The sequence below is a fragment of the Coccidioides immitis genome (genome assembly GCF_000149335.2).
Source record: "Coccidioides immitis RS genomic scaffold supercont3.3, whole genome shotgun sequence".
NCBI lineage: Eukaryota > Fungi > Ascomycota > Eurotiomycetes > Onygenales > Onygenaceae > Coccidioides > Coccidioides immitis.
Genome location: NW_004504308.1, coordinates 2,953,104 through 2,967,814, shown reverse-complemented (window position 1 = coordinate 2,967,814; position 14,711 = coordinate 2,953,104). Strand labels below are relative to the sequence as shown.

The window sequence follows — 14,711 nt, the reverse complement described above, 5'->3', positions numbered from 1 at the left end:
ATCACTCGTTAACAGAGGGGGAAACCAATTGATGGCCGAGGGCAAGAAATATTGAGTATTTTAAGAGGCCACTTCAGGATCCCTTTTTAGACAACATCGAATGTTTGACTCGGCGAGTAAAACGGTTCATAAAGTTAATCGTTAGCTGAATAAACGAAAGCTCCATAGGAGACGAGAGGATACGGGGCGATAGAACAGGAAATATTGCACCGGGGAATTCTTGACTACGTAATCGAACAGAAATGAAAAACCATTCCTTGAAACTCGAATTGAAAGAACATGAGCTGAAAACAAAGACATTCGTAGAACCTTGATGCTGCTTAAAAAAAGAATGAGTTCGTAACGTCTTGTCTCACATGGTATGGGAATGGGGATCATAGCGGCCATAAGCATGGTCCTCTGAGCGAGCAGGGTACGAAGCAAGTCTTCCGCCAGATGACGGCCGACTGACTTCCTGGTTCGCGTAACCGTTAGAGGCCTGACCTCCGATGTACCGGCTCGTTCCACCGTGGTCATTGTTTAACATTGGAATCATGTGGTCGAACGGTTCACCCAGAGACACGTCATTTTGGTCATGAGATTTGTTCGTGGCGTCATCGAATGATGGCAAAGGGCAACGAACATTTAACGATTCGACTCTCCGAGTTGCCGCGGGCGCAGACGCGAACGCTGGTTGTCCGTATCCATCGATCGAGGTACCGGTTGTCATGGACTGCATCGAGTTAAGGGGGTCGTTCAACAGCGTATAATCATACCCTCCTGGGGATGAGGAGGACGAGGACACAAGGGAGCTTGCAGTCAATGGGGACTGGTCTGTAGATGGCATGCGGCGATAATCGTACTGGGAGCCGTTGCGTTGGATGGGGTCATAAGAAAGGGATGAAATATGGGACCGTGATGGTTGCTGTGGCGGTGGGTTCAATCCTGCGGGTATTCCTAAGTGGCCCATGGTTGAGCTTCCGGTCTCGCCTTCAACAGTTGCCATACGGCCACTGCCAGGCTGCTTTGCATCTTTATAATGACCGGGAGACCTTCCGCGGACGACAACAGGGTGAGAAAGTTTTCTCGCAAGCATGACCCGTTCGGTTCCATTGCCAAGCGGGTCAGAAACGTCCGCCCAAAGTTCGGCGACAAGGTTATAAAATTGTTGCTGGGCACGTCGTTTTCCGTTATTCGCCGTGGCTTTTTGAAATTGAATCCGCTCCCAAGTATGGGAGGTTGGAATTTGAGACGACTGTTGCGCGGCTCCATAAGAGGAACCATAGTCCATTTGCATGCCAGCAGATTGAGACGGCGGCAGTCCAAAGTTTAAGTGAGTATTGTTAGCTCCGTGGTTAAGGAGAAGCGATGGGGGGGGCTGCGGCTGAATAATGGCACGCCTGGGCTTGCTTTCGGACTGTTTATCGCGTTTGGGCGTGTGCTGTATTAATTCCCGGGTTTCCTTTTCCTGTCCATTCACAAATGCAGATATTTTCATGCCGAATTCCAGGACTTTCTCTGGTGAGCGGCCAGGGCGTTGGATGAGGTATGTAGTACATACTGACCAAGGCCTCAGGGCAAAGGACACAGACACCGAAAAGTAGTTTCTGCGATAGCATGTCCAATATCCTCCTGCAATAAAGAACCCTTTATGGATTCTGGCCTGAATTTCGGGTTTCACAGCTTGGCCGTTGGCCATAACATTGTAATAAACCTCTGTCTCATGCCACGGGGGTGAATCTGAATTCGACAAAGTCAATCGAGGGGAAGAATCTATGAACAGATTTCCTGACGTTCCGTATACCCCATTTGTGGTATTGCTCATCGATATGTCGTTTGACCTTGTAGGGTATTGGTGATACCTCGTGGTGTCACTGTATGAGCTGCCTGTTTGCGCTACCGAGAGTCCATTTCTGGACATCCCATACATCGAATAGCTGTCTCCTCGGCTGATCATACTACCTGAAGAAGGAAGCATAGTGCCTGGCGACTGCATCGTATGTGGCATTCCCGAAGGTGGCTGCCTAGATAAACGAGTCAGCTAGTAACCAAAATAAAATCATATACACACAAAACGGGATGGAGAAGACGCACAGCGGTGGCATCCGTGAGTACCGATAGTCCACCATTTTCGCAGTCGAGGGCACGATAGGGGGGTGCGGCCTTGATGGGAATGTATCTGACGAGTCACTTTCGACTGAGACCAAAGGGCTCACGTTGCTGCTAGGTAGAGACGCAAAGGAAAATGCTGTATGTTGAGATTGTGCACTATCTGGTGATGATCCAGCGGAGGATACTATCAAGTTCTTGACTTCCCCAGCAACACAGAAGCTAAGGTTATGGCAGTCAGCAGCAGCACCATACATCTCAGGGTGTATGTGGTGATGATAGAAGATTCTGAGGGTATGCACAAGTGAAAACAGGAGATGTAGAAATGCAAGCCAAATTGTGAACCAGACAGAACAGAACGTAAGATGCCGAGATAAAGTGATGACCAGGCAGAGATTATTCTCAGCTTAGCGCACAAGAGGACAAAAAAGCTGGTGTGCGCTTTTGATAGCTGAGGAACACGTAAATGGAGGACAGAAGCAAAAGAAAAACAAGAGCACCAGGACAACAAATGATTCAGCGAATAGATGATGCGATATAGTTCAGTCATTTTGGCTCGGCGGCAAACTGGATAACCAGAAAGAGTAGCCTATTTCATAGGTCTAAATGATAGCAGGATTGTGATGCTCTGGCATGTTGAACAAGATGACAAGTGGTATGCAAAATGAAGGAACTGGAGCAGGAAAAAAAAAGGGATCTAAGTGCTATGTCTCAGAGTATTTCAGGATATTGCTAACTTGAAGAGTTGCACACTTACAGCGCATCCTGAACCTCAGATTGTGGCGAAGTGGATCTCGAACCGTTGGACACCGAGTCCGATGGGATCACCTGATAACCAAATATGCCGGTTCTGCCGTAGTTCTCTTTAGTGTCTTCGGAAACTGCAGAGCTTTTATGGGATAGGGATCGAGATGATTCGTAGAGTCGGTTTTCGGAGGGTGTCGTGGATTCAAAATGGATGGACCTGTGTAGGAGCGCTGCGAATGCCCACTCAACATCAGGATTGTAGTCGATATTTAGATACCGGAAGCCGGCATGTTATTAAAAGGAGGGCTCCAAGCTTGAAAAAATATATATATATAGAAATTCAGAGGAAGACTTTTCTTAAACGCAGAATGCAGACACAGATGCGATCATGACGCGGGATGCCACACCTCTGGGGATAAGAACGGGAAGACGCAAGGAATAGAGAAAGTATTGCTAGATTAACGTGGCTGAGGAAAAAGAGGTATTGGTAGAACGGGGAAAGATAAAAAGACCAAAAGTCGACGTTAAAATCCTCGGAAATCGTGGATGATCTCCCGCTGATAGCGGGATTAATCCGTTATTTCGATTCTAAAGTCGTACCAGATGGAAACAAGCTTACTAGAAGTCATTTGTCAAGTTCTAACAACTTGTGAAGGATCCGAAGCGGGTTGCGCTCGATTGGGTGTCTTGATATTGGGAATAGCTCAAGAAAGTGAAGGAAATGAGAGATGCCTCGATCCACGTTATGATACCTCAACCGGCGATGTGTCTGCGAAGTCGGGTCAAGGTGGCAGTCCCAGAACCAAATGATTGGGTAGTCTCCAAAGACTAGGGATTCATAATTCCTTTCCGGTTGGTGATTCAGATTGAGCCGATTCTGAGAAAAGTGCTGCAAGACAGTGTCAGTATGGATCTGTGGCCTTCAAGAAAAAAGGGCAAAGTATAGGGGCAAGTCCGCCATATGATGCCACTGCAAACCTTGCCGTGGATCCTAGGAATGCAATATTACCAACCAAGGGGGTCATAAGGTAAAAGAACACTGGCTAGACGACCACGAATACGGCTAATCAAAGCAGTGGGGATAACCGATGACCTTTCATACATACTTGGCATATGATGGCTGCGTGCTCAAAGGGTAGCAACGTTAGACTTTGGTCGCAGCCAATTCGCAAAAAAAAGAGGGTTCGGCGGAACAGAACCGGGATCGAAACGACGTGGGGTATGGTTGAGATGGTAAGGAGGGAGGGATATAGTAGGCGGCTGCACAATGACTTGGCCTAGGAATGTGTAACGGTCCCGGTTGGCTCAATCCAAAGGTTTATTCTCAGCCCCAGGTTTGGCTTGAGTAGAAGCAATTACCGGCAACGAATAAGCTAGGTGGATCTCCGTAGGCGATCGACGACTAAGCAGATAGCCCTTGTCAGGTGCGCGATCAAAAGGAAAATACCACTCGAATACAACACCAACAAAACAATGAATTTCCGGGAAACAAAAAGAGACAAATCACCAAGTGGGAGAAGGACGGAAAAGCCGGAGAGTGAAAAGGGTAATAAAGCGCAATGGACACACATTTAGAAGCAGCGATATGAGCAAGAAGGCGCACAAGGATAGGATGCGAAAGACACTAGAAAACAATGCTAGGTGTAAAAGATCTCGAACCAGCTTGCCGTTTCACTTACCAGTTAGATTTGGTTGGCTTTCAAGAGGAAAATGATGGGTAGTGGGTTGTCAAATAAATGGTATAGGGAGGGCCTTTAAAAGCAATTTGCCGAATGACCAACTCAAAACGGGATGGTATCTTGTGAGAAACGCACGATAATTATCTCGCAGCTGGCCGAAGCCGGCGTAGGAAAATCAGTGGTAGTTATCAAGCTTTCTGTGAGCAAAACTTGTTGTTTGTAGAGCAGCCCCGAGATATATCTAGGAAGCAAAATGGCCCTGCTGTTATCAGGCTCTAATAAGGTTCTTTCTCTCCTCCTTTTTGAGACCACTTTGCTTTTTCCCGTCAAAATTTTAGCCAATAGCCACGGCCAACAAGAAACCTAAGAGAAGTAATGACATAAGAGCGTAAATCCGTTCTTTCATGGGGTCTACATATAATTCCGCACTCCGTACGAAATTTGTAGAAGTATGGTAAGGGGCGTGGAGTTATCGGGACTGGGGGCTAAGCATACGGTAAGGAGACGAAGCTCCGAACCCCAGGTCAAGATCGGAGATGGCTTATCCAATCCGATCGAATAAGGGGGATGCTAGTGGCCTCAAGACATCCATATCAGTGGCTCCTCGTATTTTAACCGGTGCCAGGCGCCAGGAAAGCTGCCGAGCGGAGAATGTGAAGGTCGAAACGCAGCAAGGGACGAAGCAGATTATACCTTCAGCAAGCATATTATGGGTGATGATCCTGGATCCACCTATCGAATCGCTGCAGGTAACCACCTTAAGCCCCCGCTGGTCGGTCCATTATAGGTTGTTCTGCCGAATTCGAGAAGACTTGTTAACTGCATTCGCAAAGTGCGGAGCGTCGAAGTTGCGGATGTTGGGGAAGAGATTAATTCCCTAAAGGCCACAGCGCTCAATAATACTTTGCATTCCTGTAAGGAGGAATCGCGGTAAGTTTGCAGTTGTCAACGATGCAAGGTTGGTTAGCTCCGCCTTTTTATTTGCCCCATGCCAATGACAAGCTCGTAGAAGACCTGGAAGATGTACGGAGTACTCCGTACTTCCTTTCACTCTCACACCATACGTATGTATACAGGATTCAAGCTTTAAAGGGCATAATAGCAAAACATACATACCCGAGTCAGTACATACCTCCCAGTGCAAAATAGGTTAGTCATAACGCGGAAACGAAAGAGTTGCCAACCCACGGACATATGAGTACGATTGAATCCGCGACCGTTCGATCCGGCGAGTCGCGACCAGCCAACACTTGGCGACCAATTGCGACCAACGCGACCATGAGATGGTCTGAGTCCGATCCGGAGTAGTCCATCTATGCACATCGAAAATGATCTCCCACAGGGCAGAACTAAGCTGGCTTGGCGGGAGGGATTCCAATCTTCATCGGCGGGAGAATTAGAACACACACTGTCCATACTAAGTGCACGGAAATCAGGCGATCAACGGAGAGAAACAGCAACATCGATTGGTGGATGATCCCAGCCACAATGCGACTGCATTTTATGAGTTTCAGTAGTGCAGATGATCGACCAGTAGCAGAGAATCCTGTTTTTTTTGGAATCCCAGCAGAAAGCTTGAGCGTCCTGGTCACTTATAATAGTTTATTTTTCCAGGGTTTGCAGTAAGCTCCGGTTCTTCCATGCTCTGTATGGAGGAGACAGAGGTGCTTTTATTTTCTTTTTCTCTTTCGGTTTCCTTTTCGCCTCTTCTCGACGTGCCAGAAAATAAGATTTGATGAGAAATGACCCGCACCTGCAGCACAAGAGAAGGGAAAAAAAAAAAAAAAAAAAAAAAAAAAAAGGAAATATTGAAAGCAAATTGTTTCTTGTATCCCTCGCACTTGGATGGAAGATCATCACATGGCAAAGAACGACAATTAGCCATGTGCCGAGCAGCAGATCAAAGGGACCAATACCAAAAGAATTATTCATTGATAACCTCCATCTCCCCATTAAGCCAGCTGCTAGACATGGGTATGGGGTGGCAGGGCCGCAATATTCTGCGATACCCATCAATGTGTCGAAACAAAGCCAGGTCGCAGTACCCTGGTAGGTGACTTAGCTATTGTTTAGACTGAGGAAATTTCGCCCCAGGATCCCGGATATCCGTCATTAGCAGAGAGCGAGGGCAAGGCCGCGCGGGAATTGGCCAAGATAGACTACTACTAAAAGCGGAAGCCTGAGCTGCTATGGGCAATGTCTTGCATACTACCCTGACGACATGGTTGTACAAGCACGCTCTGCCAACAGGCACTGGGATTAGACAGGTAGTTAATAACGGTCACCGTTTCGACTCTGGCCTGGACATCAGGTCCCGCCTACATCCTCTTACCCACAGTGCGGATGGAGGCAGATAGTTATTTCCACTGTAATCATGTCTCGAAATAAACTTTCATAGACGCAGCTAGAGGAAATAATTCCGGTCAGATCTCTCAGGCATTGCGGCATGGTTGGAGCAGTGACCAGGATGGAGACTGACCGTGACAAAGACACCCAAGTTACCGGGGGAGAACAAAGTAACCGACTGCCCTCTCGTCAAGCGAACGGTCCGCTGATTAGCAGTTAACTCGTTATGTCTCCTACATCGTTCCTATCATTCTTGTTTATGATGGAAACTGAGGCGATGATCAACTCTCCCCAGTGGCAGCACCCGCCAACCCCAACCACACAAAAGACAGGAATGGACGACGTCCTCAGGCCGCGAAGGCGTGACGTTCCTCTGGCTGCCGCCCAGCCCAAACCCGATCGGGGAAAGCCTGGCTCAGTCCAAACATTCCCAGCCCCAACTCGCCCAACTCGCCGCAGGGTGGCTCGTGCACGGGGCTTGCCGATCGCTTGGCAACCTTCCGACGACGACCGCCATCACCGACCGCCAAATCTCATCTCCCGCCCGCCCACCGCTTCGAGTCTTCCCGACTGCTCTCGCTCCTCCACGACGCTGCCAGGTGCCTCTGGTCGATTTCGGTATATGAGATATGTAGAGACATATTGCACCTTAGGTTTCAGGTTTGAATTTCTGCGTCGATCAATGCACCCCTATTGGCAATGTCACAACCATGATTCCATTCCAGTCCGACGGCTCACCTCATTTACTCTTTGGAAGCTGCAAAACTCTATTCTATCCGCGTTCTCGGAGTTGCGTTGGAATGGGGGAAATGTCCGTCTAGAACATCCAGTCAGACGCTCCAGTCTCTGCCCAGCTTCTTCCAACTTCGACAATATGATGTCCCCGGATTGGCTCGTTTTCCCAAGCCGACGAGCCGCGAAGTCCAGGTCATTCCCGACTCCAAACACCGGCCGGCTGTGATCTTGATTAGTCTTCTTCATACTACTCCATACTCTGTCCCTCCGGATATTGTTGGGCACGCTATGAAAAAGGTCCAAATCGTCTCCCCAACAAAGCGGCACGGCCACGGGGCAGCCAGACACTCCTGCATTATCGGAGTATCATCAAAACATTTCTCTGGTATGGCACTAATCGCATTTACAGTCCTTCTCGCCCGCATTACCTGGGGTAGCCACTGTCGCAGTCACTCGATTGAGACAGGATATTGCCAAGTTTAGTCATAGTTCCGACTGCGTCCATCCGAACGCTCAACGATAACTTGAGCAATCCCAGAGAATTGCCCTATCATAGGTGTCTTTCTAGCTTCTCCGTATGGAGACGATAAAACGATATGATTCGTATGCCCTGCAAGAAACTTGCATCTTGCGTAACAAAACTTGGATTCCCTCTAGGCCAACTTGCAAGAGGCCATTAATAATTTCTGCTCCGCCATGGTTTGAACACACCTATTCGGTTCAAGGTAAAAGGCCCTATTGATTTAGTTTCACTTACAAGCAGACTGGCTGCGAGCCTACTGCATCGCCACAAACGGCAGCAGACCTCTCTTTGTTTTAGGAGACTTTTGATCAACTTCGACAAATGGTATTTCGTCCCATGCATCCCAATCGGCTTCAGATGGTTTTGAAAAATGTGACTATTTAATTTACGTTAGCCTCAGCCTCACCTATGAGCACTGAATGTGCGTCACATTGACAAACCCGGTACGCAGGATACACGGACCTCCGGAGGCCCAAATCAAGCTACTCATTACTTGCTCTGCTTAGATCCTCGCTGATTTGTGTGTGGACTCCTGTTCTATTGAAGAATAGCCAATTTGCTATGATTAGCAATGATTGCAACGTTGCCTGTTGGCAGGCGATTCGCCCCTTTTTGTATCACATTTGCAAGGATGAAGCCAGATATCTTCACGCTGTTTGGTTTGGTACAATTCGTGGCCTATTTTCCAGTCCAACATACCTGATTGGAAGTGGTAAGAATCTCATATCATCGTTTGGGTTTGGGAGTTGGAGGACCAAGGGCTTGTTTTGCTATTACAGGTTGCCATTATTATACAGTTTTTCCAAGTATCTTCAACCATCGATATCTTGGCCTGCCGGCATTAGCCTTCCCTCCGGCAATGTCAAGTCTCCTACTTTGGACTGAGAGGTATACTGCGCGCTGGCCAACAGTTCCGCGTCGTGAAGATTGTGCAGCGGTTGGCATTGAGTGAGTGATGTTTTCTGCCATTTCTATGAGATTACATGAGGTTATAGCCATTCTGAGTGGTATATTCTACTTTAGTCCTCTTCTCCAGCGCATCTTTGTTTACGATCAGCTGAATACCGGTACTATGCCGAGGCACTTCTATCGTCTATTTCGTTAAAGTCCTTGCAAGGACTTCTTCTAATAATAATTGTTGTCGCACAATGTTGTCCGACTCATTTGCATTGCTGCGGCTTGATAATTGGGGTTTCATTCCGCGGCCTCTATGCCAGAATCATATACCCTTTTTTTTCGGCCATTTTCCAGTCACATGCTCATTCTATCCAAGGATGCATAGCGGTTCGGCTGCATGAATTCTAGGCCTGCATCTCCAAGCTGGACGCGGCCTATAATCCTGTCGCCTTCCTCGTAATCTCCGCGTGACTGCTACTCAAAGAAACCACCACACAGGAGGGTAGGGCGTTTAGCCTTATAATGTGATCTTTTTTGTTACCTCGTATTTTTCTTTTTGAGCTTATAGTTGAAGATTCTCTCTTTAGGCCTGTATGAATAAAAGGACAGACGAGGCTGAAAGGACTTAAACACAAGGAAAAAAATATTCCAGAACCTCAAGAGGTCCGGCATCTGTTGCTCATGTACCACGGTCATTTAGGGTTGGGCGACCATATCTCGGATGATACCAGCCACGAAACTGTTTCTTCAACACAAGCAGGTACGCCTTTATCAGAGTCTCTTGAGAAGAACGATGATGTCAGATGGAGATTTGAGCTTCATCAGGATTGATCTTCGCTCTGAGCTCCCGGATTCGGCGTAGCCGACTATCATGGAAGAGCGAAGGGTTATGAAAGGCCGGTTATTGTCTCACTGCGCCCGTTTGGAGAAAACGTGGACAGATCAGCGTCCGAATGAAAGATGCCATGGTGTGCACCGAACCGCTCATTGTGGTGATAGGCGGCATGCAAAGGAAGTCGGAATTTCCGGCTGTGGGGTACAAATTTGGTACGCTGACGAAGAGTGTGTAACCCATTGGTTCCTTTTGTCCTGATGATAAGCCTACATCCCCTTCTTGGTTCACATATTAGCAAGCGCGGATTAACCAGTGAAGTGGATTCAAATTGTCACATAATGCTCCGATCCGAGACCATGTGTAACACAACTGGCTAACATGAATGGGTATAGGATGTCTATACAATCTTAATAGAGTTGATATATATGCGTTTTCGCTTTTGTCAGTCGGTTTTCAAAGGGTTTGCTTGTTTGACCCTCACCCCCTCTCTTGCCGGCTGGCCCCTTTCCATGTGGGCTACAACCGCCAGCACTTTTCTCGCTGCGTTTACGGATTTTGCCCCCCGAATTATCGAATCTTTATTCTTGGGAGTCCTTGCTTCATCTCCCCCCCCGGGGCTCCGGCTCCAGTTTCTCATATCCTGGGCTTTTCTTTTCTTTTCTTTTCTTTTCTTTTTCCTTTTGCCCACCGCCACCCTAACGCAGGCCTTCACAGTGGGAACGTTTGCGACAAAACCTAGGCGCTCGTCCTATGGCCCCCCTACCCTTGCTGATAAGTTTGCATCCCATGTACCTGCCCTTGTGCTCTGTAACTATCGATTGCTGTTTGCATGCCTCGGTTCTACGTTACGGACACACCCGCCTCCATACCCACGTACTCCGCAACTATTCTGCCAAGCGCTTGCAAGGCGCTCCCGTTAGGTAGGCAGGTTTGTCGGGGTAGGCCGAGTCCGAAGGTCCGCAGGTAATCAGATTCTTCTGTAAGGGATGGATGTGGATCTTGCAGATGGAAGACGGAGCGGAGATGGAGGTTATTTCGCCTACTAAGGTCCTATTAGGCTGGGATCTGTGGTGGAGTGAGTCAAGAAAAAGGGTAATATCCGCAAGTTTCTGGTTATTTCGAAGAGAGATCAGAAGATTTCCTTTTTATTTCCTTCTTTTTCTTGACCAGCTACTATAGTGAACGATCGTAAAACGATCTTGGATTCGTTGCAAGATGAGAGCATCAAATTAAGTAGCATCTCGTAGTAGCATCCTCCGAGTAAAAGACAAAGCCACAGCCAACGGCGACTCCCGGCAGTTAATAACTGAGGAGCTGCCGTGAGAGCATGAGAGGAGAAAGTTTCCCTTTTTCCTTGCGTTGACTGAGTAGTACCCTCTAAGTCAATCAGGATCCGGTCTGACCTCCTGGTGGTTGCATCCGTTTCCGGAGAGATGGGGTTAGTATTATCATTGTCTTTCAGTCTAGGAGTCGATGTGAAGCAAACACCCTCTTCCAAGGGTGAGCGTCGGCTTTCTAGCCTTGCCGTTCGCATCCTGATGTCCGGTTTCGGGTCGCAAATCCGCGGGGCCGGATAGGGAATGGATCAGAGCCAGAGCTAGAGCCGGGGGACCGCAGCCTTTCTTTTGGGGGGGCGGCGGTGAAGCGCCCCTACGTGGAGCGTTTTGAAAATGCACAAGATCCTAAGAAAAGTAAAACTGCAGATTCTGTCCCTCGCACCGCAGACGGAAGGGAGGATGAGCGCGGAATTTAGGACCTGACAAGGCAGACTGAGTGAATCCCCCCCGTGGAGGTCGATAGAGGAAAACGTCCGATTGAATCGACGGTCGGCATGCGGGAAGACGAGGCGCAACAAGACCGCGTGCTGCCTAACTGACTCGTTAAACGCCTGTTCTGCATACGTACACATGTCATCTCTCGCTTGCCTGTCGCCTTTCCATTTCGATCCTTCATTTGGATCCGGGCTGCTCATGTTGGCATTGAAGCCGACCGTCTCTTCACTCCATAACCAACGCGAACGGGCCTTTTGCCGGAATAGCAGAAGGTTAGTAAAGAGTTCACTGGCGGAGATGCATACTCTGCCACCCTATACATGCATGACATGGATCAAATGGCCTTTGTCAAACTTTCCCCGGTAAACCGGCAAATTTTTGAAGATGATCGCCCGAACCGTAATCCAGTAACGAAGAGCTGGGAATCCAGAATCCCAACTCAAAGCGAATTTCTTGGTAATACATCACTAGCCAAATAACGCAGTGAGCCGGTGGACGATGAAGACGAGGCGCGGATATCCAAGTTGTAAACTTAATTAGTTTTAACCCGTGCATCAAACCCGTTCCGCATCAATCAAAAGGGAATGTCACAAACTCCTTGCTTGACAAGCCCCCAGTTCAAAAGAAATACGGCTTTTGTCTCATAGCTGTGAGCAATGATTCCTTGGACGGCCGTTAGGTCGTGATACGATCGCAGATTCCTTGGGCTGGTTTGAGGAGGATCTTCGTACGCCGGTTGGATGTCAAAGCACAATGATTATGGAGGGGCTAAATCACATAGAAATTTTCTATTTAGCAGTCATCATTATCGACAATTTCTGGCCATAAGCATGAGAACAAATTTTGGTGAGCTGAAAAACAGGCGCCAGCTAAGTAAGCTAGTTTAGGAAGAATAATGGGAAACACAGAGGTAGACGAAGACCCGTTAAGAGACGTAAATAGGCTAAAATCATTAAGAACAATCATGTCGTCTTCTTTGCGAACTCGACTCGGAGAATTAAATGTCGATAGCCAACTACGCATCGTTAGCATAAACTTCGAGCATGAAAGATATCAATGTTGAACTTACAGCCGTCCATCTTTTCGCAAGCTCGAGCAGCATCCGCTCTATCAGCAAAACTGATAAAGGCAAAGCCCTTAGCCATATTGGTTTCTTTATCCTTGGCAAGGAAAACTCTTGTAACATGGCCGAATCTGCCAAACATATCACGAAGCTCTCCTTCTTCAGCGAGTTCGCTGACCTATATCAAGAAGTTAGCACCAGGTCACCATATTTTCCAGTGTTGTCGTATGAGGCCACACTCACATTTGTGACACGCAGTGTCGCCAGCTCATCCCTCTCATATCTACCGGCCATCTTCTCTCCACCAGAACCACCCTTTCTAAGCGCAGGAGGGACATAAGCGGTCGCACCACTGCCCAAAGCGCCCGCGGGCCGTTCTTCATCTTCATTATCGCCACCAGTCGGACCAGTAGGCTCATCAACTGGCGCCATGGTATCCTTGAAGGGACATCTGGCCGTGAAATGCTCTCCACTACAAATACGACATTTCACCTTCTTATCCTTGAGCTGATCCTTCAAACCGCCCTTCTCGCCACCAGCCTTCTCCACCTCCTTAGCCTGAGCTTTCCAGTTCACCGAGGGCCTGAATATAATATTCTCTCCCACCGATGTGGTGTCGAGGGACGGACCAGGAGCATGGTCCTTCTCGAGGCCGAACTTCGCCCACGCTTTGCGCTCCGCGACGCGAGGATTTACGTGCTCTTTGACCACGGTTGTGCGAATCCGCCGGGTAGTCTTGACCTTCTTGCCATCATCATTGAATCTGTACGTTATCACAGTTTTCGTACCATCTTTGTTGGAAATAACCTGCTGTGGGGGAAGGGAGGCGGCTTCGTCGAACTCTTCGTCGTCGGCCCAATCGCCAGCGCTGCTATCACACAGTTGTTATTAGCAAAATTCAAGAGATCAAATGCGGAAAAACCTTACTTTGCTAACCGGGACATTTTCAGCACGTTCTAGGGGTTTTGTTCTTTGAGTGTAAAGCTGTGAGAAATTAACGATCGATGATCGAATTATCGCATTTCGGTGTGCAGTCAGATAATCTCGATTCGGTTTAGCACCGGAACCCCCGTCGGTCCGTTTAAGCTTTTTTCTGCCGCTCACACCTCGATGCTAACCGTATTTGGATCAAACAGCCCTAATTTGTATAGCTGGGCATTGACGACTCATTCCTCTCATTCAACTCTGACAACACCTCATAACACATGCTTGCTGGGGATACGAAAGATAGCAAACCGTAATCCTTTGGTACGGTAAAAAATTGAGTTGTCTCCGGCGGCCAAAGAGATGTTGGGGGCTTCCTACTTAACAGCAAGTTATCTCTGTAAGGGGTAACCGAATTGTTTCTTTTTTCTTTTCTTTTCTTTTTTTTGGGAGAAACCCGCCAAGCTCCCTCACACAAACATATCTTCCTCTGGGATCATTCTAGCCACTTACACAGCTACTGATAGCCAGATTGTGATCGCCATTGTTCTAGCTCCTTCATTAAACTATGGCTGGGCTTGTTTAAATGATACCATAAAGAAGTGGATTTGCACTGAGGTCTGGTACCTGGTACTCGCCCATGCATTTTCAATAGTGTATCAAAGTTCCAACGAAGTTGCAACACCTCTCTCCTTGCTATGCTGAAAATCCCTGCACTCGAAATCCCTGAGTTCAAGGGAATTGCGCGGCGGATGCTCTCTCATAACCTGTTGTTCAGACAACGCTCTTTAGGCTTGCGCTTGCAAGTACTGCTATATGGCCAATGGTCAAAGCTACGCGTGTGAGCTACGCTCCTCCACCGCCGACTCTAAGGTCATTGTTTCCTTTAATGCAGACATTAGACAACGATATTATATTGAATGATAGGATTCAATATTGGCCCGAAAAGGGCTGGATGGTGTCCGGACGTTCCGATATCCTGTTCTGATATGTGGCCAGCCAGTATGATGGCTGGCAGGAGTGGATGCAAGCACCTACGGGTACTTTGAGACTCCTCATTTTAAATATTATAAGGCCCTCGACTCCTCTTGTGGCGGAAAAA

The 14,711-nt window shown here is 48.0% G+C and overlaps 5 protein-coding genes across 5 annotated transcripts; 2 read left to right on the top strand and 3 right to left on the bottom strand.

Annotated features, from left to right (window-relative positions):
- Window positions 1-173: 173 nt before the first annotated feature.
- On the bottom strand, window positions 174-2,345 carry CIMG_07821 (uncharacterized protein; the record flags this gene model as incomplete). Its single annotated transcript, XM_001240657.2, has 2 exons — window positions 174-2,003; window positions 2,074-2,345. The coding sequence occupies 2 exons, from the start codon at window positions 2,343-2,345 to the stop codon at window positions 353-355; spliced, it is 1,923 nt and encodes a 640-aa protein (XP_001240658.2). The 3' UTR covers window positions 174-352.
- A 2,705-nt stretch (window positions 2,346-5,050) lies between these two features.
- On the top strand, window positions 5,051-5,448 carry CIMG_07822 (uncharacterized protein; the record flags this gene model as incomplete). Its single annotated transcript, XM_001240658.2, has 2 exons — window positions 5,051-5,263; window positions 5,302-5,448. The coding sequence occupies 2 exons, from the start codon at window positions 5,051-5,053 to the stop codon at window positions 5,446-5,448; spliced, it is 360 nt and encodes a 119-aa protein (XP_001240659.2).
- A 1,638-nt stretch (window positions 5,449-7,086) lies between these two features.
- On the top strand, window positions 7,087-8,118 carry CIMG_12027 (uncharacterized protein; the record flags this gene model as incomplete). The annotated part of the gene is made up of 3 exons (XM_012358542.1): window positions 7,087-7,478; window positions 7,586-7,958; window positions 8,005-8,118. The coding sequence occupies 3 exons, from the start codon at window positions 7,087-7,089 to the stop codon at window positions 8,116-8,118; spliced, it is 879 nt and encodes a 292-aa protein (XP_012213965.1).
- Window positions 8,119-11,313: 3,195 nt separating this feature from the next.
- On the bottom strand, window positions 11,314-11,822 carry CIMG_13300 (uncharacterized protein; the record flags this gene model as incomplete). Its single annotated transcript, XM_004445095.1, has 2 exons — window positions 11,314-11,447; window positions 11,570-11,822. The coding sequence occupies 2 exons, from the start codon at window positions 11,820-11,822 to the stop codon at window positions 11,314-11,316; spliced, it is 387 nt and encodes a 128-aa protein (XP_004445152.1).
- A 573-nt stretch (window positions 11,823-12,395) lies between these two features.
- CIMG_07824 (eukaryotic translation initiation factor 3 subunit G) lies at window positions 12,396-13,680 on the bottom strand. The gene is made up of 4 exons (XM_001240660.2): window positions 13,613-13,680; window positions 12,929-13,556; window positions 12,692-12,863; window positions 12,396-12,637 (listed from the first exon to the last, which is right to left on the bottom strand). The coding sequence occupies exons 1-4, from the start codon at window positions 13,627-13,629 to the stop codon at window positions 12,585-12,587; spliced, it is 870 nt and encodes a 289-aa protein (XP_001240661.2). The 5' UTR covers window positions 13,630-13,680; the 3' UTR covers window positions 12,396-12,584.
- Window positions 13,681-14,711: the final 1,031 nt, after the last annotated feature.

Excerpts from the sequence above, each read along its gene's own strand:
- CIMG_07824 (XM_001240660.2), bottom strand. Across the intron at positions 12,864-12,928 it reads CGACACTGCGTGTCACAAAT|GTCAGCGAACTCGCTGAAGA; the intron begins GTGAGTGTGGCC and ends TTCTTGATATAG. Across the intron at positions 12,638-12,691 it reads TTGCGAAAAGATGGACGGCT|TTGGCTATCGACATTTAATT; the intron begins GTAAGTTCAACA and ends AACGATGCGTAG.